The sequence below is a fragment of the Brachyistius frenatus genome, unplaced genomic scaffold, assembly GCF_029030835.1.
Source record: "Brachyistius frenatus isolate BFR_SWC_R1_liver_20210118 unplaced genomic scaffold, ASM2903083v1 Contig_15, whole genome shotgun sequence".
NCBI classification, from domain to species: domain Eukaryota; kingdom Metazoa; phylum Chordata; class Actinopteri; family Embiotocidae; genus Brachyistius; species Brachyistius frenatus.
In genome coordinates this window covers 5,444,956-5,468,767 of record NW_027210614.1, presented here as the reverse complement: position 1 = coordinate 5,468,767, position 23,812 = coordinate 5,444,956, and the positions used below count along the sequence as shown (strand labels likewise).

The window sequence follows — 23,812 nt, the reverse complement described above, 5'->3', positions numbered from 1 at the left end:
GATGCTTTCGAAGCCACTGGACGAATGATCCCCGAGGCACCGACAGGATCAGGTCTCCGCTATTTGTGAAGGATAATTAGAGGCTTGTAGCTCCTTTCAGTGGTTGACTGCACACTAACAAACATATGCACTTAAGACAAGAGACGAAATTGAAACAACACAACAAGTATGCAAGCTTTTCCATATTTATCAAAGAGCAGTCATCAAAAATAAGACATTCTACATACATTCATCAGAAAATAGCCTATATGTCAGATGGTGGTTGCCATTAATTTAATTAAACAAGCCTATTAACATGTCCCAAATCGAGTTATCTTCAAACCAGTGTGCAAGTTTTTTTTTTTCTTTCACAATATACATCCCAGTGACATAAAGCAACAGTCCAAATCTGGTAACAACAGTGTGATTTTGCACACAAGAGCCCCCAAAATCAAGTTCAATTTTAAGACTATGGCATAGGCAGTCTGATTATATGATCAAACGCATTCGAGAGACACTTAAAAATTCTAAATCAACATAATTCTTTAAGATTTATCTATCAACTTTATTCGGAACATAGCAAAAGACTATATACAAATTTAGCAGTAGAAATAATCTCTGCTGGGTTGGTTGCTTTTCTTCTTAAATAGAAAAAACAGCAGGCCATGAAATTTTAAAAGTAAACAAAAAAAAAAATTGAAATAAGAGAGAATGTAAATAAAATCTCTTCATCTGAGGCAAGTTTAGTTCAGTCTGTGGTTGAATTAAAAGGAACTGCTAAAAAGCCACGCTTGCTTTCCCATGTCCCGTTCTGTGCCGAGAGTCAAGTCGACCAGCGTCGCAGAAAGTCCAAAACAAAAAGGGCCACAGATACAATATCGAGTGATATCAAGTTAGTATGAGAGGGAAGTGGAAACTCCAAAAATATAGTCCTCTTTCTCACACTGCTGTCCACCAGTGTGTTTTGTCCCAAAAATATATTTTCCTGCCTACACGGCTTCTATTTTATTTTCCAACAGGAAAGTCAATATATAAACTGAAGTTCTGGGAGGCATTTGAGCAAGTGGAACGGTCATGCGTTTAGGCGTACGTTTTTATTTGACGGCTCATGAGTGAGTTGGTTCAATTCCTCAGGTGGCGGTCTGAGGTTCACCGGTCCAACCCACCACCAACCTCCTTACAGTCTCTTCCTGCGGCTGACGGGCTTCGTGAAAACTGTGTCCATTACGCGTTTGCGTCGAAGGTTCCTGCTCGTGGTCGGGACCTCTCTTTCTGGAATCCTCCTCTGTGATCGCGGCAGCGGATCAGCTGGACTTGGCAGAGGGGAGATCAGGTCCACCTCTGCGATGGGAAGCGGCTCCGCAGCAGCTTTGGATCTGACGATGAAGAGGGGCAAAACAAACAAAAAATTAACATGGGTGATTTTTTTTTTTTTTTAAGCTCAAACAGCTTGTGAGAGTAAATTGTAAATGTGAAGACAAATAAAAGTCGTACATTATTATCTTTAAGATGTAAAGACGCGCTTGATTTATGTCAACTAAGAAATTGCCCGTGTAGTATAGGATATATTTGTAAATATTTCTTTTGTAAAAAGTCTTACTTGGCTGTTCGTTTGCCTGTTTTTCTGCTTTTAGAAACACCTGCAGCTGCTTTCTCCACTTCTACATGATCGTCTTCTGAAGCAACTTCATCCTGGAAAAAAGAAAAACGTGATGTTAAAAACAAAACTATTCTTCAACAGACTTTTCATTTTATTGCTTTCTCAAAATCAACATGATTATTTCTGATTTATTGATGGAGTTACAGGCCCCGTCTTTCCAGAGCAGTGGATCAGGCTCTTCGTCCGTCTCGTGTCAAACGTCTTGTTTCAAAGAAAAACAAATGACCGGATGACCGCAGAAAGACGAGTATTTAAAAACCAAATGCACTGAACAATTTCAGTGAATGACTGGAAAACAGAAAGTGTAAAGATGACACTTAAGTTGCGATGCTGCAACTGGTTTCATACGGTTAATTATTGCATTGGTCTCAGTGAGAACAAGCGTTACACCATTTTTTTTTCATGAAGAGAAAGAATTTCATAGAAAAACTCAAAACTGCTTCGTGCACAGCCAGACAGAAACGCAACAGGTTTGAAGAACGGCCCTTTAGATTAATAATAAGAGGCGCCTACCTCTGGAGAATCGTCTTTGACTCTTCTGCTGCGAGTGACGGGTGCAGCAGACTCTTCACTTGGGCCAGGAGACTCTGATCTTTGAGCTGAGACACACACACACACACACACACACACAAGACCAACCGGGTTAAAACCATCGTGGGTGGCTGGATAAACGTGAACAGATGGATTCTCAGCTCACCTCGTGTTCTCCTTCGTGAGAGGGAGTAGGTGAATGAGTGCTCGCCTGGACCGGAGCCGTCATCTTCAAGTTCAGGGACAAGGCTGTCCTTCGTAGAAACCTGTGACCTTTTAGTCTTCCTGCTGCTTCTCACCGCCTTTGTAACGACTACACCGCCTGTTAGGAGATTACACTTTTACACAGGAGCTTGAACAAAACTTGACACCCCCCCTCCCCCATCTGATTCGCACCCGAGACTCTTGACAAGAATGTCCTGAATTTACCACACAGGCGTGTCAGTTTAACTCTGGTTCCTGCAGCATTACGCAACACAGCGCTATCTTAGGTCTAACGTGGCCTCGTACGTACCCTCCTGCTTCTTTTCCTCATCCTGGAGTCTCTTGATGAGGGCGTCAGCAACGGGGGTTTCAGAATCCACCTCCAATGGTGAGTCCAGTAGGGGAAGATCTTCCTCGGGGTGGTACCAAAGTTTGCTTCTAGTTAGGCGACGGGAGTTGGTTTGAGGAGCATTTCTGTTGAGTTCAGGCTCGAGCAGATCTTCACTTTCTTTTGTGTTTTCAGTGATTGGCTCGGCCCTCGTCTTCCTTATGCTCTGAGGAAGGGATACAGGAACCAGTTTCACCTGGGAGCAGTACATGTCATCAATGAACAATGGATGGATGGGTCAAGATGAAAACATTGAATATTGAATAATGTATGAAGCATGCATGACAATCAGGGATGAAAATCAAACATATCTGTGAAAACAAAACTACTTGTGTAGTGTTATGTCTTAAAAGCAGTTCTACGTAAAAACCAAAACCAAAAGCTTAATATCTGCTAATGTCAGATGATGATGAACAACATGATGCACATGGCTCTTCATTTTTGGTGTTAAATTAAATAAAGGATGCGTTATCAACTACTTTCAGCTTTTGAGTGTTTGTTAAGCAAAGACAGGTTTTTGAATCCTTACTTGTGGATATACATTTAGGGTGATCCGATTGGATTGTCGAGTTGTCCTGCCGGGGCTGGAGGGCTCCCGCTCCTCGTCCAGCAGAGCTGGCAACGTCTCAGATGGTTCCGTCTTCATCCTTCTGGAGTTGCGTTTTACAGGGGGGGCGAAGACATCATCAGGTTCCTTCTCTTCTGTCAACATCTCAAGCGGCGTCGGCGCTGCCTCACTCAATATCCTTCGGCTGGACCTCCGGGGAGTGTTTACCTGAGGGGCCCTGCGTTTGGACGGGGTCGGAGTCTTGGAGCCTGTTCGTCGACCAACTTTTGCATCCGTGACCTCATCCTCTTGGTCTTTGTCATTTTTGATTACAACTTCCGTGGCTGCAGACACCTCCTCACTGCTACTTTGGGTCCTTTGGCTGGTTCTTGTGGCAGTCGCCCTCTGGGAACGTCTGGCTGGAGAAGAGGCCTTGGAGGTTAATGCATCATTATCCATCTCTTCAACTTCGTTTTTAGGAGGGTCTGGTTGAGCTTTGCGGGTACTTCTTCGCGGTGTGCTGGCTTGGACTGTCACCCGTTTACCTCTTCCAGGTGTACGACTGGGTGAGGCAGGGACCAGGGTGCTCGTTTCAATGTCCTCTACATTCCGATCCTCCTCCGACTCATCTGCTTCCTCTGGTAGGGCAGAGATGAACGTAACCGTCCTCCTCCCTCTTGTCGTCATCCGTGTTGGCGTGGAAGGATCCTTCTTCTTGTGAGAGGTGGGGGTCTGTGGTACAGGTGCTTCGTCTAGTTGAATATTTGAGCTCAAAACCTGCTGCACAGGTTGCTCTTCATCATTTTCATCTTTTGTCTGGATAACCTTTGCTCTCGTTTTAGCTTCTATCTCTGCCTGAATATCTTTAGTATTTTCCTGTTTTGCTTCCGCTGATGCACTGTGGTCCTGCTCCTCCTCCTGCTGCTCCTCCTCCTCCTCCTGCTGATGCTGCTCCTCCTCCTGCTGATGCTGCTCCTGCTGCTGCTTCTCCTGCTGCTCCTCCTCCTCCTGCTGCTGCTGCTGCTTCTCCTGCTGGTGCTGGTGCTCCTCCTCCTGCTGGTGCTGGTGCTCCTCCTCCTGCTGCTCCTCCTCCTCCTCCTCCTGCTGCTCCTCCTGCTGCTGTTCCTCCTCCTCCTGCTGCAGCTGCTTCTCCTGCTGGTGCTCCTTATGCAGCCCCTCCTCCTGCAGTCTCTCTTCCTCCTGCTGCTGCTCCTCCTGGTGCTCCTCCTCCTGGTGCTTCTCCTCAGCAGGCTCTATGCTGGGGACAGTATCTGTGTCTATATCCACAGGCCCATTCTCCTCAGGCTCCTCCTGCTCTTCAACAGGTGTTAGTTTATCCTCCTCATCAGCAGCTTCCATCTTTTCCACAGAGTCTGTGTCATCCACAGTTGTTGGGACTTCTTCTGCTGGACTTGGCTCAGAGACAGAAAGAGTGACAGACTCATGATCTACAGCCAACATGATGAACTCTACATCCTTCAGCTCTTTAGCATCTTCTGTCTCTGGCTTTTCTTCAGTGTATTCAGTCTGTAGGTCAGTTTGGACTTCTGATTCCCTTTGTTCATCATCATTTCCATCCAAGGTCTCCATCTCTTTCATTTTGTCCTCTTGTGAAGTTTCTCCAGTCTGAGGATAATCATGGTCACCTATGCCCAACAGAATAACCTCAGGTTTGGCCAAGAAGGCATCAATAGCATCCTCTACTTGAGATTGGGTAGAAGGGTCAGAGGACTGCAGATCATTTTCTGCAGGTAGGGTGCCGGCCTCTTTATCCCTGTCCTCGTCCATATCCAGCATCAAAGAGAAGCTGCTGTGAGTTTCAGTCTGCGGGTCATGTGCCACAATGGCTTGCTGAAGCTCAGGAAGGTCCAGCTGAGCGCTATGGGTCAGGCCGTGTGGTTCCTCCACGAGCTCCAAGGGTAGCAAGAGAGTGGTAGAAGGTTTGAGCTCCATGTATGATGATCCTTGCTCTACGTCCTCATCTGGATCGAGCCCCGCGTCGTCTGCCCCGAGTCTCACCATCACCACCTCACCCTCCATGTCCTCTTCTACTATCTGAAAAGAAGCAAACATGCAGAGTTTGTGTATTTTTTGCAAAATGTTACCCAAACCCCAAGATAATCAATTTACAAAACAAAATAAAACGGAGAAAAATAGCAAATCTTCACATTAGTGATGCTGGAGCAAAGAGTGTACATCTAATTAAAATTGTTTCTGGTGAATTTTCCAGAAAATGTACTAATTCAATAGCTTCAGGTCTACATTTTTTACCTTCATCTCCGCACCGGGTGTGATCAGAGAGAACTCTGCAGCCTCCTGCTCTGATAGTGTTGGCAGGAAGTGTGTGTGTCCCTGCTGCACAAAGACTGAACTGGGTTGGCGGGGTGGCAGCCGCCCGTTACCCTGGACCTCCTCAATAATCTCCACCTCACTACCAGAGTCTTCGTCGTCCTCCTCCTCCTCTTCATCTTCCTCCTCAGACTCCTCCTCCTCTTCCTCCTCCTCCTCATCATCATCAGATGCAGGGCTAGAAAGCTCTTCACTATCGTTGACACTCACGACAGCTGTGAGATACAAAGTGCAAACATAAAAGTGAGATGATGTGTTAAGATTAAAATAGCACTAACATTAATAGCCACACTGTTAATGTGCATGTGTCTGTAGCAGTCTTCCTCACATCGGGAGTCTGTGCCACTTGGCTCTGAGGACGTCACAGAAGTGGTCGATTTTTGGGAGGTGAACACCGGGGGAGCTTCAGCAGCAGCAGCAGCCTGCTCCTCCTCTTCATCCTCACCTACTGATTCACTGAGACAAAGTGAGAACAGCAGCTGCTTTTAACTCATCAAAAACCACAGGACAGTTAGAGAACAACTGGACAACTCTGGAAACTCATTTGTAGCACTACACTGTAATGGATATATTTTTGAGGCTTTTTATATATACATATATTTTTATTTTTTTTAAACAGTGTTTTTATGGTTTTGAAACTGAAAAGTGCACTTACCTGTTGAAGGACGTCTCGGCCTGTGATGCATTGTGGATTGCTGAACGCGTGAGCGGAGAAGACAGATTACTACCAAACAGATGCCGCTGTACAAAGTCTGTCAGATCTGATGGCAAAAAATGCAGAAGAAGAAAAAAAAAAAATCAGTATCGTCACAATCATTATCTGTACCGTGTCGATGTCAACTAACAACATAAATATTCATTATTCCAAGTAACACATATCAGGAAACCAAAGTACTTTTGATAATACAGAAATCTTTGCGTGAAGACGTGTCACCATTATCGGTTTGGTAATGGATGATTTTACAATCTTCCCATGGTATTATGTATATGTTGTATCACTTCCCTCTTGTTTAATAAGACGTGGTAACATCTCTTAATTCATTTTGGTATAAAAGGATGTATTTAGGGATGGACCTGTTGATTGCTCCAGATCATCTGCTGGTTCATTTGTGGTTTCAGCTGCTCCAGGTGGTTCAGGATGCTCAGTGAGCTCTGGGGCTTCAGTGGCCACTGACTGGACACCCTGTCCCTCAGCTTTCCCTGGAAGATCCTGAGATTCCACCTCAGTGCCAGAGTCCGAGCTCTCAGCTACCTGGTTAACACCTAGTAGCACACAAAATATGTCGAGTGATGTTTTAGAGAAGATGACAAAACATATAAATATTTTCAACAACTTTAAAAATCAGAGCATAGCATATGCATTTGTATGTTGATGCGGTGCAGTCCTGGTGTGAAGCAACCCACCTTTAATAATAAGTTGTAGAGATTCTGAAAATGAATTACCTTGATAAGGGGTAGAGTCCTCCTCTTGGTCAAGAGCTGCAACATCCTCTTGTTTGCTACTTGACTCAATAACCTGTTCATCCTCCTCTTGAGACGGAACTTCTTCCTCAGTTGTCGCCTCCTGTTCGAGACCGGTCTCCATCACTTCCTCAAATGTTTTGTCTTCCCTCACCTCCTCTTCTTCCTTTTCTGTATCCTCTGATGTCAGGTGGAAGGTTTGCTCAGGTGTTAGTAAGGGCATTTCTTCTGGTTCTTCCTCATCAGTCTGGGCTTTGATGTTCAGGGTCACTACCCCGTCATCTTCATCTGTCGCTGCACGGTCATCGTCTCCTTCTTGGTACTGTGAGAGAGGGGCATCATAGTACTCTAGGGTGGTGTCTGTTGATTTAACCGATGCCTGACTGGCGTTAAAGCTCAGACTAAGTCGTGCTTGCGTTGCATCTGATGGTTTTGTTTCTGTAGCGACTTCATGCGTGGAAGACGACTCGCTCGCTGAGCATCTCAGTTGTGGTAAGGGAATACCACCTTCTGGGGGCAAGAACTTTACATGAGGTGATTCCCCCTCCTCGTCTCCATCTTCTTCCTCCTCAGCAGGCTGTGAGGACCAGGTCTTATGTGTAGCTTTGGAGAGTGTGGAGCCTCTGGTCAGCAGACTAATCTCACTGTCTGCTGCCATCTACAGAAGAAAATAGTTTCAAAGATGATTAAAAGATGCATTTTAGAGAGGGAATCAAATGTACCAACTAAACCAAGAGGAAAAAGCTGATGAGAAAGATGTGAGTGTACTCGTACGGATTACTAAGTACAAAGTGTGTCTGGTAATAATAGTGAGTTATTGCACATTGCGCATTATATGTTGTATTGGTGCATTATGTACTGTACTCCCAAAAGAACCAGAATACCAAGTAGTAACTCCACAACCTCTGTGATATAAAGCTGAAAATCATCTGAGCTGCAGCCTAACTGAAAGACCTTTTGTTCTCTTGTGGTGGTTAGTTAGATCAACACACCTCTCCCACCATGTGCTTGATCTTACCCCATTAGTCCATCTGATGGCCTTCTCCGTTTCGGGGGATTCAGCCTCTTCGATGAAGGTGATCCGGCTCTCTTTGTTCCGGAGTGGGGGGGTGATGGAGCGCCCTGGAGAAGCAGAGGGGGTGGCAACGGGTGTGGGCCTCAGGCTGCTGCGCAGGATGGACTGGGGAGTGAAGGCTGAGAACACAGAGCTGGAGGCAGCCAAGGCCCGAGCTCGCTGAGGGGACAGCACAGGAAAAGTATAAGAAACACAATACTCATATACTCCAGGACTAACAAAGTAAATAGTTAGAGAAATAAACATTACAGATCAAACACACAGAAATACTGATGACATTAGGTGTCAATGACAGAGTTCCTTTTCTTTAAATTGGTTCGTCCACTCACCTTGACAACCTGCGGTGTTTGCAGCAGACTGAGCTCTGGGGCTTTGCTGGTGCTCTTTGGAGAAACCCAAGAGCTGGGAGGTCTGGGAGGGCTGAGAAGAGGCCGAGGAGTCTGGCAGGATGGATGAACCACCAAGTCCATCAGTCTGGGTCACACGGAAGAGGAAGAAGGAATGAAAAGCATCCTCGACTTTAAGATGCTGTCTTAACAAAACTCAACATTTAACCCGATATTCGAGTCTTTATGTGTTTACAAAATAGTGTAGGTGCCACTATTGTGAATGTTTGTATTTAAAAAAAAAAAACATAAATGCTTTAACAATGCTTAATTTTCAAAGTCACATATTTCATACATCAGAGGTCAAGATAATGTATGGAGATAAGAACTGCAGCTCATGGAGTTTGTTACTGTGCTGTCTATTAATATATAACAATATGGTATGCCTGGAGCTCTTATGAAAGTACCTTGACTTTCGTTTGGAGGTCATGGTGATAGGAGTTCCTAGGAAGGGCTCAGGAGGGGCCAGCGAGGGAGTGTTGGGGCTGGGACTCTGAGCAGCAGCTGACCTGTGACTGGCAGAGAAATTATAGGTATTTTAAAAGAAATATAATGAATCAAAATTCTAAAAAATTGTTAACCTTGGCATACAATTGTGGTATTTTATTCTCACCTCTTGGCTGGGGAGGACTGTGGTGTAGCTCCTTTCCCTAACCACACCTCCTCAATCTTGGTCAGGACATTGTTGATAAATCCAGCCCTGGACATCACCTTGTCGTTGGCAGAACGTTTGGTGATAGTCGATAGTGGCTGCGGCCGAGAAACTGGAGCACAGAGTGCAAATATATTATTTATATTTAATATATAAATGTTTTTAAGCTGTTGTGTGATGAAGTCAAAAAGAGTGGTTTTACAAGAGTTTTTAATCAATGTTTCAATACAACGCAGAGAAAACATGTTTCCACTGATTGGAATACTTTATAGATATTGATTGATGTGTCCTTACCTTCTCTGTGGATGGTGCAGGGATGTTGGTAGGGCTTCGCTCTCTCCATTGCCAGTTTCCTCTGGACTCTGGGCAAAACTTTGCCATACTGATCCAATATAGAGTTCCTGGTGTTGGACCGTTCTTTAAGCTTCGGGTCTCGCTCATTCTAAAGAAAAGAGGCAAGAGAAGATTCTTATAAACTGGGGATTAGTAAAGACCCTCTCTCTATATAACCCCATGGTGACAGACTTTATTGTGGTTCACAGTTTATGCAGAATGTTGAACAAAATGCTGGTTCAATAAATCTAATACTGAATATTGTAATTCTCAACATAACTATCACAAATGTTAAAATACTGCTGTGATTGTAATACTTTGTGTGTGTCCAACCTACCACCAAGTTCATCTTGAGTCTGTGGTTGAGCTGCAGAGCAGGAATGTAGTTTGCCTGCTGAAGGTAATGAACCATCAGTAGTTCTCTGTTCTGGAGACCCCCTGTCCCCTTGAGAAACTTCTCCAAACAGTCCTGAAACACAAACCCAAGAACCATGTATCTAGGCATCAACTTTATAATCCAAAAGAATCATCTACAGCAGGAAAAACAATTCAAGATAAGGCAATTGCAATGTAATGAAATTGTTTAAAAAAAAAAAAAATACAATTGCCTCCCAATCTAGTTATGCTTTTATCTATTTCTCTACCTGTTCATTGAGGCCCAGGGGCAGTTTGAGCAGCTCTTTGATGAGGCCGAGCTCCTGGCAGCTCTCATACAGGAAGCCCAGCAGCTCACCCATGCTCTGGCGAGTAGAGTGTTGCCGAAGTAAGCACCACGCCTCTATGAGACACCTGGAAGAAGAGTGCACCGTCTGGTTAATGGAGGTAGAGTAAGATTGTGGGTGTTCTTGCACAGAGTCCTTTCCTATTGAACTTACCTGTTGTGTAGCAGTACAGACAGACAAAGTTTTGCCTGGGAGGTGGAGGAAATCGGTGGCTTTGTAACATGGAAGTATCGTAGTGCCACTGACTTTTGGCCCTGGCACATGAGTGCCTGCAGGACACGCTCATGCTGCCACTCAAAATGACACTGAGAAGCAGCTGGATGCAGGAGCAGCTCAAATGAACTCTGATGAGGACAAAAGAAGAAGAAATATTTTAAAAACCTTACAGAAGGATGGTATCATAAATTATGCAGGCTCAGCTGTATACTGTTGTTATGTAGGGATTCACTCATTTTATCTACTTGAGGGAAAACAAAGAAATCATGTCAAACTGGAAAGCTCTTAGAAAACCCAGGCGCCTGATCGGTCATTACAGATAACAATAAAAAGTAGTTTATAACATAAATAGCAGGAGGTTAGTGTTATGGCACTCAAAGTGCAAAACAACCCACACCCATGTCTCAGAAGTGGCTTGATACACTTGATAAAATAGAGGTCTATCTGGTCTTTGAGACAGATGAATAATGAACTTCAGTGTTTACCTGATGGTCATGGTGGTCCAGTAGCCACAGGCCTTGTACTAGTTTGACCAGTCCGATAGGGATGGCAAAGGCTGTGGGGAAAGACTCCACTGATGCTCCGTCCTTATTGGGGAAGGAGTACATCACATCCAACAACAGGTAAATCACCTGGAACAATGTGTCAAGGATCATACAAACAGAAAGCTCAATTTAATCAGTCTCTGGGACAGTTTAAGGTTTATATCATGTTGAGAATGCCACATTTACAACACTGAACTTACTAAATAACCTAGAATAGAGTAAGAAAATATCACCGTTATATTGTTAAAACAGGCAAATGCTAACGCTGTCCGACATTGTAAATGGGTCGTATGAGTTGAAGGATACAATTGCATGTTTAGCAGCTTCATCAATGCTGTCCAGAAGATAGATGTCGAGCAAGGCCTGTGAAGCAATGACATTTAATTAATATCCAGTTCCTTACAACATTGTAACAGCAGATACAATTCAGTATAACATAATAGATCATACAAAATTCATGAAATTAGAAAATATAGATTTTAAATCCTTACATGCAGTGTAGGTGGCGGGTATTGCCCTGTTCCACCGTCATCCCTTTTCCACAACTTGGTCAAGCGTTCACCGCACTGTTCAACCAAACCGTCAATCATCAGGCAGTCAGCGCACCACTTGCCCCTGAGAAGACAACAGAAGAGTATCAGCATGAGATCAACTGAGCTGATCATCAAGGAAAAGGGGAGACAACTGAAAAAACTGAGGGGGTATCTGTCATTCTTAATAACTTGGCTACTGATCAAAAACCAAGACATTATTTGTGGAGTTATTGGTTATACACAGGCCTAGTTTTGGAATATAGGCACAATGAAATTGCTGTCACTACTGACTTGGCCAGCCTGTTCAGCTCTTCTCTGCGTATAGTATAATAGTTGCTGATGACTGAGTGGGTGTAGAAAGGTCTGGAAATCTGGAGAGCATCATCATCTGATGGGGAGAGCAGTGGGAGACAGAGAGAAAAATAAAACTTAATATGGTCACATTGAAAAGGTTTTCCACACTTAAAATATGCTAGTGTCTGATAACATCAAAGTTGAAAGAAACATATAATTTCATCAACAAATTTGGACTAGACACTTCTAATTGTATTGACCAATTGCTCTTTATTTGCTTAACTGAGCACAAGTTAGTTATTAACAATGTCAAAAGCAGAATCATGGCACCTGATCTTTCTTTTAATTACAGTCTACATCAAAGAATGTTTCCATTGAACTAATGTTTTTAGGTCAGCATGCAAATTTGTCATCATATTCACAAAATAAGTGCATTGGCTGCTCTCAACTCATTTTTCACTGACAGAAATTGTGCTTTGGGATTCAGTTAAGGCTTCCCTCTGATGAATTTCCTCATAGATTGTGTTTATGCAGGCATCACTTTACCTGATCCCTCGGGGAGTAAGCCGGTACGACAGAACCAGAGGACCACCTGAGCGTACTTGGAAATCAGACTGGACACAATGTTCTTGTTCATCAGACCTACCAGTCCTACACAACAACAAAAAACAGACTCTATCAAAAACTATGGCTCAAAATAATAATACAATGGCTTCTCATTTATTAAAATCAGTTAATCAAAGGACATCACATTATAACTTAAACTGTAGCAAGCCATGTAGTTATGAAGCACTAGATTTAATTTTACTGACAACTACATTCATTGAACATTCAAAAAAGGGGAATTAAAACAATGCTCATGTGCTGACCGAACCGGTTTCACTGACATTACAGGGAAATATAAAACATGAACGTGTGAGTGCGTCTGTGCAGACGTGGCACCTTTCTGTGTGAGCTCCTGAGCTTCATTGAGCAGACAGTGGAAGATGGCGCTGAGGTTACTGAGCAGTCTCTGACTGTGCTGGAGCAGCTGCATGGTCTGAGGGTCCGTGAAGTTGGACGAGCTGTCAAACAGCGGTGCACCTTGGGAACAAACACATAGAGGAACACATATATGATATAAATACAGACATTGAAAGAAACATACAAACAACAACAAAGAATTCGGAATTTCATTTGAGGGGTTAATATCGGTTGAGTCATGAATCATCTATGATTATGCCAAAGGGACAGGAAAGCATGTCCTGTCCTTGTTAAGGTTAAATCAGGGGTGTCAAACATACGGCCCGCCGGATGACTTTGCTAAGTGTGAAAATTACAGAAAGACATAAATTGTATTTCTATGAGAATATGGAGGTTTATGAGTACAAATGTTTTTTTTTTTTTTAAATCGATCCAGTAATTGCTTCAAAAACAGTGTAAATGCGACGTCTGCTTCGGAGGAAGAAGCGCTCGGTGCCACAGGCCGGGGCAGATAAACAGTGGGCTGATGTCTGAGTTTTTGGTCTTTATGTTTCTAGTTTATTGTAGAAAGACCTTAAAATAGGGTTTATCATCCAAAAACCTTCACCAATGATTTAAACAAAGAGAAATATTGTCATTATGTGTGCGTTATTATGCTATGATTTTACTGGTCTGGCCCACTTGAGATCAAAGTGGGCAGTATGTGGCCCCTTAACTAAAATGAGTTTGACACCCCTGGGTTAAATAATACTGCCATGTAAAAGTTTCAGTTGTCATAAGCCTCACTGGTAATGCAAAAATATCTGATATAATCTATTCAAATGTTTCACAGCGAGTGCAAAGGTTTGTAAAGATGTCCAATTGTCAACAGGTAATAAAATATAAACATATAATGAGATCACGTCGCAAATTCTAATTTGATCAATGTTAAGAAGAAACTTTGTACTTTTGTAAGTCTACTTAAGGAGACTATAAAATGTAAAAGATCCATCTAAGCAACATTCTATATAACTGAGCATGTCTTATCAAACACACAGATGCCATCCAGTTCCTCCTTGGTCTGGACTACTTTGTTCCAGGCCCAGTCCAGGATGTAGCGCAGGTTCAGTGCAGAGCCTGGTTGTTCTGTTGAAGAACAACACAATTTGAGGAGTTAACTGCAGAGCAGGAGGCTGTGGCATGTATGCAGGAGTGCATAGTAGAGATTTAGTTATACATGCATACAAAATGTACTCTGTATATGTAGGCATGTGTGAGATGAACCCAAAAACATAATCTTCACCACTGACATGCACGCAGTGAGTTTGGGTGAGAAGTTTTAGACAAACACTAACAGAAGTGCAATTCCTTACCTTCTGCTGTCCACTGCTTGATACAGCCGGTGATCATTCCCAAGGAGCTGGTCTCCACGGCTGTTGACAAAATGGCATCGAGCTGCTCCTCCTGTAGAACGACATAAAGTTGCATGTACAAATAAGTATCAAAACCTACAAAGAATAAATATTTTACTTGATTCTGTACACTGTGGGAGAGTCTCTTTAATGTGTACACTAAGAGGGAGTACAAAAGCTTTGACAACGGTGGCTATGTGGGTCGGTGTGCCAAGTATGTGCATGTACCTGAGACAGGCTGGATGCCTGGGTCTCAGCCAGACGAGATGAGAGTAGGCCCGACATGAGGCAGTGAGAGTAGCTAGTGGAGATGATGTCACTGGAACAAGGAGCTGCTTTCTTCAAAAAACTCAGGGTCTAATTTTAAGGACAACAAAGAAGAGGTTACATGACAATAAAATAACACCCAAGTAAGCCAACATACATGCAGAATGAACTTTACCTTGGCAATTGTATACAGTCACATAGCAACTTCTGGCAATCTATGTTTGAATTCAATGCCAAAAGTTAATGATGAGGTTAAACTAGAAAAATAAATACAAGAAACTTGCCTCTTTCTGATAACCAGAGCAGGTTAAGTGCACAATTCCACAGTTAAGCAAACAGGTAGCATCTGAAACATGAAAAGAGAAAAATAACAAACAGACAATTAACCTTACATGTTATACTATATTTCAACTACAAACCTGGACAGGTCTACACAAGCAAACGCTTGAACAATACAAAACAGGGCTCACAAATACAGAGATAAAACCTGGAAAAAACATGGACCTCTGAAATAATTCAATACTACATTTTCATTGTCTTTTCATATCAAGATTGTTGTACTGTATATACATTACCAAAGTTGTATGTGGTGGGATTAAAATACTGTTCTGGTGGGGGGCAGGTGTAGGGCAGGCCCCTGCTCAGGCTGCGCTCATGTACCACCACATCGAGGAGGACATGTGGGGACACCATCTGCACCACTGGGTCCAGAGACCAAACTGCCAGGTACGGACAATTCTGCAGAGACTCTCCCATTCTGACAAACACAAACCAGGGAAATGTAGTGCCACGTTAAATCAAGCAGTTGTTCGAATTGGACAAGACAAAACAGGAGACAATGGGTACCTAATGATCTGCATCATTAAAATTACATAAATCTTTAACGCCATTAAAGAGAAAAACTGCATTTATACAGTAAGTATGTACAATTGCTTTCAGTTTTCTTCTTCCCCTTAATGCATATTCATTCTAAACTGAGGGGGGGGGGGCATACTGTTAAAATGCATTGATGAAAGTTTGGATTTAATTTATTATGTTTTAAAATTAAAGACTCAAGATGCCTCTAGAGTTACAGAATCTGTCTCCACTGTACCTTAAAGAGTCTGGCATTTGTGCGTGGTACCAGCGGTTGATGTCAAAAACTCCGACGTAGGTAGATGGATTTCCCTGACCGTAGGCCTTGACTTGCCAGCTGAAGATGGACACACTAGTATCCGGAGATGCAACTGAAAAGGGAAAGAGGTGCGGAAGAAAGGAATGAGAGAGAGGATGGACGAAAAGTGTGCACGAAGGTGGAATTCGTGATGAGAAGAGAGGTAAGGAAACAGGCAAAGTTGATTTAATATGCAAAAATAGAAACAGAGTAGAACTGTTCTCCACTATGCCCTAGAAACAGTTTTCATGAGAACATATGAAGGGTAACAATAATAGTCCCCAATTCTCTACTACAACAAAAGTCTAAAAACCTGCAGATTATCTCCCTTCAAACTGTTATGTTGTTTTAGTAGAAGCGACTAACCTTCATTCATGGTGTCATCCCTGTCAGGATGAGGTCGGAGTTTCTCGATGGTCTGGCAACTCAGCAGGCAGGTGTTTGTAGCCTGGGCCCGGAGCGGGAAAACAGTGCCACTTAAATCCTGGCTGTAACGTTCTTCACAGTACTCTAGACCCTGTGTGAGAGTAAGACAAAGAGGTGGAGAGTAAAGCACATAAGTACAGTTTAGATTTGTTTGGGACTTGGGCATAAACCATAAGTCATAAATTGAAATGAACAGAGAGTAAATATTATTTATATTGTATGCACAACAGACCTCATAGAGGATCTTTCCAGAAGCGAGACACTTTCTTTCGCTGAAGGCCAGCTGAAGCAGGTGCAGGCTGACCGTATCCCCCTCACTGTGTGGGTGTGAAACAAAGTGCAGGAAAAGTAAGAAACGTGGAAGTAAAAACATATACACACACACTTTGACTGGAGGCAGGACTTGGAAATGAAGATAATGTAAATGCTTATATTTAAACTAAAAGAGAGTTTAAGGTGAGGCTCACAGGTCCTGAGAAGACTGGACAGCCCAGAGGTAGCAGCAGTTCCTGGGGTCATTCTCCGGCTCCTGGAAGGTGAAGGCATACACGGGTACCCTGCCACCCTCTAACTGGGAGTGGTATCTAAAAATAAACAATTAAAAAATAATTCATACATACAGTGATTTTTAAGAAATAAAAACAAAAATACTGGTTGATGCGATTAATACTATTGCAATATGTTGCTCCTGAATTTAAAAAAATATATAATTAAAGAAAAGAAAAAAAAATCACTGTCTCTACTCTTTTCCACTGTATTTTTAAATACTTTTCATGATACAGTATTGATGCAATCTTGTCAGTAATAATACATTTCTATTTGGGGAATATTCGACATTAGGTACAGTAAAAGTAGAATTTGGCTATACTTCAGAGGAAAGGCTATTTAGGATTAAAATCCACACATCCTCCCCACTCTCACTAGTTATGAAGCCAAAGAAAATACAAACACTCACTCCTTCTTTAGAGTCTTCATGTTCCACAGCTGTAAATATCCATCAGAAAATCCTACTGCCAGCTGGTTGGTCCTGGAGATGTACTGCAGAGCTGTGGCTCCAACTCCACTGGGTCCGTTCAGCTGGAGACAAAGATGTCTGCCCTGTCTAGTGCTGACTTCTCTGAGCCTCGGGATCTCTGCTGGAGTTTTGGTCACTACCTGCAGGTCTGCAAACACAGAGTAAATATAAAAGGAGAAACAGTTTTAGAAAGCAGGGAGCAGAATAAGTACTCCTTCACCAATTTACAATGAATCTATAGGTGTCAGTATATTTCCACCCCAGCACACTCGGTATGCATAAAGGTGGAAACAGGATAAAAAGCAATCTGTAAGGGACAGAAGACAAACAAAGACAAAATGCAGACAACACCACCCTTACTTGTGGAAGCTGCTCACCTGAAGCCTCCAGTTCACTTTGGCTGCAGGACAGATCGTCGAGACAGAGGTCCACAAGCAGAACATGACCGAGATCTGTTACTATGGCAGCAATGCCAAAGAACCAGCGCAAACTCTGGTGAAGATGCTGTGTCGATGTACTTGCTCCACCGTAACTCACTAATGGCTCTATAGCTGTAATCTAGACGAGAGAAAGGGTAGAAAGAAACACAGACAAACTAAAAAGGTTCAGGTTTTGATACTATATATGTTACACTGATTATAATTTGCAAAGATTGTCCAAATCTGTGTCTTTGCTCAGATCTTTTTTTTTTTTTTTTTTAATGAGTCTAAATTCTTAAATGTGATTTTGAAAGCTTTGTGTCTGTACCAGCCAGTTTGGAAATAAATGCTTAAAACTAAAAGGAAAATTACACTTTAAATATTTTTGATCAATCAAATGTTGCTATAAATGTTGTATGTATTGTGAATAATACATGATTTTAGCATTTGGATCCAAAGCTTATGTTTATCTTGCTTTTATTGACCATCTCGATTACTGAAGAGCAGAGAACAATCAACTCACCCTGCCTGGTATAACCACCGCTTTAACCACCCTCGACAGTCCCAGGTCATAAAGACTCAGCACGCTGCCTTCTACTTCTTCCAAGCCAACAAGCAACCCAGACCTGGTGGATGTAAACATCACATGAGTAAGGATTTCCTCAGCTGTCATTATTACACAGTTAAAAGTCATATTTGAAACAAAAGTGAACACACATGGAAATATTTTTGTCCAGTTATACTTAATACATTTTTTAATAGTAAATGACACTTTTTTGTTTTAAACTTATCAGACTCCACATTAATACGTGTTAAACGGATGAAGACAAAGAGACAGTGAAACGAAGCCCTGACCGTTTGAGCCAGCTGAAGTCCCTGGCAGCAAGGACCCTGGGTGGGTGCTCCCCTCCACCACTGAAGCAGTACGCAGACAGCCGTTCTCCTGTCACTGCATGGACAATCTCCAGTTGGGGGCCACAGGCCAGCCAGGCCAACCCATTGCGGCCTTCATACGCAGACAAGGGAAGGAAAGGTGGGTTACTACCTCAAACTGGGTTCAGTTTTAAAAAATCCTACAGCCCACGAGTCAACAGAAGACCTGCAGCCAAGATGAAACCTTCCCGTGTAACAATGGTATTGACTACGGGTTCCTAAACTTACCTATCAATGTGTAAATTTGAAAAATAAACCCACATGAGAAAAAAAACATGATCAACAGATTTATTTGCAGGTATGATTTCAATCATTCACAAATAGGATGAAAGTGTTTAAAGAGTCAAATTAAAATTGAGTCATATTCTCCATCTGCGTTATAGTTTATAAAAGATGGACTGCATATTTTCTTATGAAGAACAGAGTGGCAATGTGGTTTCAATCCTTCATATTACCTTGGGAAATACAAATAGAGAAAAGAAAATATCTATTGATAGAAATAATTCATAATAAAATATGCTTACCAACAGTGAACTTCCCCTGAAGAACAGAGTCTAGAGTGATCTCATCCTCCCCCAGAGCATCTACAGTCACTCCTGAGAAAGGCAGCAGGCTGCTGGTGACTTGGGCAGTCAGGTCATGCATTGTTCACTGCATAAACAGAATCACAGGAAATATGTTAGAAACAGCAGTGCATTTAAAAAAATGCTAAATTATTACGCCAGTTAAATATGGTCAAAGATATCCTTTTATTATCTCAATATCACCCTGCACAAGACACTTGCTGACTAATGAAACGTCAATTAATCAAATTAAAAATGACAGTCAGTGAAACACTCTTTGTGAACCCTTTCTAGTCCATAAAAACACTTTAGGATTTATCTGCTCGGCCAGGTTTTAGAGGACACAAGAGGCCTTTCTTTCGAACCACAGTTGTACCCCCAGTTGTCAGGAAACATGGTGTCAGCAAACTTGCTGACAACTGGGGCTGAAACTGGGTTTGCTTTCTAATAAACCACACATGACATACTGCTACACATCTGTTAGCAGATATCAGATCTGACAGTGAGATCTTACAAAGAGCTGCAATAAAGCACTATTAGAGTCATCAATTAGACAATAACATTTCAGTCTTCAAATATCTTCAGTGAGAGATCACAGAGGCCGTTGATGCCGTCAGGGTACCAAAGAATTTAAATTATTGTCCGTCAAAATCATAACACCAGCATCATGTGAAAACATCTTAAAACCGCTTAATAAATAGATTTGTGAATATGTGGCGACTTTAGCCCGGCTGTTTTACCTTGTATTTACTTCTATTTACCCTTGTTATGTTATAACCTTAAACAGTTTTAGCAGATTCAGAAAGCTGCAGCCAGGGTTATGACAGGATCCAAAAAAGATCAGCACATAAATCCAGGTCTCAGATCGCTTCATTGGCTTGCAGTTTCCAAAGGATCAACTTCAAAATACTCTTACTTGTCCATAAACCATTGAACGCTTTCGGTCCAAAATACTCGTCTAATCTACTAATCCGGTATGAGCCCTGCAGACTGCTCAGGTCGGCTGGTTCGGGACTTTTAGTTGTTCCCATGACAAAAACAAAAATTGGCAGAACCGCTTTTAGTCGCAATGCTGCCAAACATTGGAACAAGATGCCAGAAGACCACAGAATGAAATCAAGGCTGAGCCTTTTTAAATCTAAGCTTAAGATTTATCTTTTAACAGCTGCTAATTTTCTTAAGCATTTGTCTGGGCATTTCTTCAACAGAAACTAAAGACCAAACGTTAAACAGCTGCGTTTATCTAATTGTCTATATTATTAGCTGACGCCTCTACAGTTTTCAATGTCTTTATGAATTTTTTTTTTAGTTGTTCTTTGTAGACTTTGATCCTCCTATTGGTTTTCCAGGTTACTACTCCTTACTACTACTTCTCTTGTTTTGAGTAATTGTATTTCCGTGGAGCTATTTGGTTTATAAAGGTGAGCTCTAAAGACCTTCACCTTGATGCATATGTTCATCCTCGTCACTGCACTCGTGCTCCAACGAGATAACAATATGATCTACATGAGGATGATGTGAAGTGGCGCAGACATAAATTGAGTTTCACAGCGTGTGAGATCGGACTCAACGCAACGCAACACAACACAACACAACACCGCCCTCTGTGACCACCGAGGAAAACACAGCGGATTCAAGTGAACTCCCGCGCAACAACCCTGTCACCACACGGCCACATGCCCCCGACACGGACCCCGTAGTAGATAGACGACCATTAAACACAGAAGCGGGCCAACCTTAAAACGTCGACACGCTTCTACCGTGGAGAAGATTTAACAACAACAAACGAGCCGATCGAGAGCAGAAGCAGCTCGATCAAACCCAACATGTAGCGCTCACGTGTTTCCGCCACAGAGACGTCTTCACGTCTCTGACAACTTATCTCGAGTCAGAGGAAACAACCACATGCGGCGGTGGAAACCGTCATGACGTGAGAGTTGGACGGTGTGTTGTGTATTTAAACGTCAGCTCACCGGCTCGTGTTTTAACCTCCGGAGCACCGATCAGCCTCATCAGCTGCGCTCGTGTGCGTTGAGCTAACAGCTAACAGCTAACTTCACACAATGTAAACAAACCATCGATCACGTTTTTTTTTGTTTTGTTGGTACAACGTAACCACGACGTTATTTAGTGTAGGACGAGGACCCGCAGCTGCTCCGCGGTCTCTCCTCTCCGCTGCTTCAGCTCAGTTAGCATCAAGGTCACGCAGGATTACTGTTTACTCGATTTCACAGTTGAAGCTCAGCTAGCCGACCTGACGTTAGCGGGCTGTAATCATTCAGCTAAAAACAAACCTACAAATACATCCCACGTTAAACTACCCGCTGCAACATGTGAACTACGACGCCGACTAAATATCTGACGTTTAAATTTAATCTCGGAACAAAAGTTAAAAGGAGAGGAGCTAGCTCGACTAGCCGGGGCGCAGCGCTACTTTCGCTAACGCGGCTAACTGCTAGCGTTTAGCTTGAGCGGCGCGTCTCCAACAACAGAGCCGACATCCACGTGGAGACTTTTATGACCAGGAGCATCACAGTACAAAGTGTTTTTTGGTTTTAGTAGTCAGACAAGAGTCTTGTTTTTACTTGAATCTGGGAATTCAGCCAAACAAATCCGTATTTCCAACGTAACACCGGGCGAGACGCGTTTAGCCAAAACAACCCACGACACAGCCGCTCTTCGTCGGACACAAAAAGCGACGTACTGTCGGATCTGTTTCAGGGAAATCATCCGGCACAACGTGATCATGCGGAGCCGGGGTGAAGCGAAGCGCTCCTCTTGATCGCTGCTGGAAAACGTGATGCAATGTGCCGCTAGCTGCTGCTGACGTTACGCTACCTGTCCGAGGATGTCGTTTTCTTTTCCTTGACAAATATCCCGAGTCCCTTTTTCTTCGGTCATAATCCGCCCCTTCTTCTTCTTCTTTTTTAAAGTACTTCTCCTGCGGGGTGTTTCTGGGAGCTTCACCGAGCCGACGGGCGCGAACAGCTCCTCTCACTTCAGGCTTCGACAACGCAAAGCGCCATTTCCACGGTCCGACAGTGCTCCATGTGTGTCTTCGTCGCTGTCGTTGTTTCTGGCAGCGCAGACGCGGCAAAGGCGCGCTGCCGCCCCCCCGCGGTCGGTAAGTGTACATGCTTTGAACAGTGAACCGACGACAGCCTGACACCGAGATCTTCTTTCAGTTCTGTTCTAGTCTGTCGATTTAGCGCCAAAATGACAACTTCGCTTTTGCGCAGTTGAATTAATGATGACTAAGTTATATCACGTGTCCCTGTAAACCATTACAGTGAACTACCATGCAAAAAAAAAAAAAAAATAAATAAAGCAGGACCTTCCCCGATTGGAATGAAGTCATTTTTTTTAATACACGTGTGCTTTTCTTATGATGACAAGTCAAATTGTCAGCTGTGAAAAGGTTTATACAACAGCATATGTGCCGCCATCCACTGAAGTAAAAAAAAAAATTCCCCTCGGGGATTAATAAAGTATATACCTACCTACCTATAGAGGTGAGGGGGGACCTCCACATACCTCTGTGACCCAAATCTATGCCAATAAATTATGTCAAATGATATGCATATAGCCCAATATCACATACAATATCTTTTTGGGCTTAAAAGCCAATAACACCATTAGTTTGCAACATCTTTGATCTTTGAGAAGAGCATGTGTCTACCAACCATGTAGGGATGGCTAATTGTTTTGTCTAGTCTTTAGCTTTCTGATTGTGAAATTTAAGGATCTCTTTGGATTTGCAACTTCATAAGTAGGAATATGAATTAATCTAACAAACTCACAATGAATGGTTGTCACATAATGACTCAACACATTTTGGTGATTCAGTACCATTATCACCCCATTATGTATCATCTTATTAAAAAGATCAGTGAAAGAAACTTACTGTGGCAAAAATACTAATATTAATACTAACATTAAGGAAGCAGTTGTCCTGGTTGTTCACATATACATTTGACTTGTATTTGCTTTATTGTATTTAAAATGATGTATTTCTCAAGTAATGAGGTCACTGTGGTGGAAATTAATGTATTTCCTTGTGAGAAACCAAAAGTATCTCAAGCTCACTGTCTTTTAAGTATTTATTACAAGATAAGATATTGAAAATTATAAGAGCGTACAAATCATCGAACATGAGCCAAACAGGTACAAACGAGTAGAGACAGAGTCACAGGATACTATTGAGCTGGATAGTTTGGACAGAGTTTCTTCCCCTGCGGAGGATCAAGAAAGTCTGACCACTCCTTGCTAAGAGAGGATCCTTAAATACACGTCAAGAGGCGCCCTCTCTCACCCCTAACCCTGAGCACAGTGTATTCATCAATCGTTAGTCAGCTGTACATGTGGACTTTAGTTAAGACAAGATAATACATGTTTTCCCTCCAAGAATGCCCTGCTGATACAGGAACATAGGGTCAGCTAGGGTCAACTACAGATCAGTTACATAAGATTAATTTTTCTCCGACAGTCACATCTAAAGTAAAGTTTAAATGATTGTCATCTGAGTTATGTTATGGAACATATTTTAGAATTGTAAAATTAATGTTTAAAGAATTATTAAAAAAAAGAAAAAGAAGGTAAGAACAAACTCGGGATCAAGTAAAGGGAGACAAATATAAAAAAATCAAATCAAAATACAACTTGAGGGACGTCTGTGGTGCACAAGTAGAGAGATGTTATGTTTTGATGGTTTGTAATGGTCTTGTGTAGAGCAGTCTTACAGTGAGAAGCTGCTCACTTGTCTGCGGTGTGGCAGTAGCTACTTATCTACAACAAGCAGCAGCAAAAA

General features: G+C 42.5%; 1 protein-coding gene across 2 annotated transcripts; it reads right to left on the bottom strand.

Moving 5' to 3' along the window:
• Positions 1-171: 171 nt before the first annotated feature.
• Positions 172-22,077, bottom strand: ahctf1 (AT hook containing transcription factor 1). 2 transcript variants are annotated; one of them, XM_069693738.1, is made up of 40 exons: positions 21,844-22,077; positions 18,967-19,093; positions 18,365-18,515; positions 18,033-18,135; positions 17,468-17,648; positions 17,031-17,238; positions 16,543-16,659; positions 16,308-16,392; positions 16,016-16,166; positions 15,590-15,722; positions 15,072-15,253; positions 14,781-14,842; positions 14,458-14,586; positions 14,191-14,281; positions 13,874-13,963; positions 12,818-12,958; positions 12,422-12,526; positions 11,873-11,969; positions 11,540-11,663; positions 11,355-11,411; positions 10,989-11,135; positions 10,441-10,631; positions 10,210-10,354; positions 9,903-10,034; positions 9,527-9,674; positions 9,194-9,344; positions 8,988-9,095; positions 8,524-8,668; positions 8,138-8,353; positions 7,102-7,777; positions 6,733-6,921; positions 6,314-6,419; positions 5,987-6,114; positions 5,581-5,873; positions 3,292-5,364; positions 2,685-2,958; positions 2,337-2,492; positions 2,153-2,238; positions 1,580-1,671; positions 172-1,355 (listed from the first exon to the last, which is right to left on the bottom strand). In XM_069693738.1, the coding sequence occupies exons 2-40, from the start codon at positions 19,085-19,087 to the stop codon at positions 1,157-1,159; spliced, it is 7,983 nt and encodes a 2,660-aa protein (XP_069549839.1). In that variant the 5' UTR covers positions 19,088-19,093; positions 21,844-22,077; the 3' UTR covers positions 172-1,156. The 2 variants fall into 2 exon arrangements, with proteins under 2 accessions (XP_069549839.1, XP_069549840.1); XM_069693739.1 differs by having other exon boundaries at positions 2,685-2,928.
• Positions 22,078-23,812: the final 1,735 nt, after the last annotated feature.

Excerpts from the sequence above, each read along its gene's own strand:
- ahctf1 (XM_069693738.1), bottom strand. The coding sequence starts at position 19,087 with ATGCATGACCTGACTGCCCAAGTCACCAGCAGCCTGCTGCCTTTCTCA. Across the intron at positions 18,136-18,364 it reads GACTTCAGCTGGCTCAAACG|GTCTGGGTTGCTTGTTGGCT; the intron begins GTCAGGGCTTCG and ends TACATCCACCAG. Across the intron at positions 16,660-17,030 it reads ATGAAGACTCTAAAGAAGGA|ATACCACTCCCAGTTAGAGG; the intron begins GTGAGTGTTTGT and ends GTTTATTTTTAG.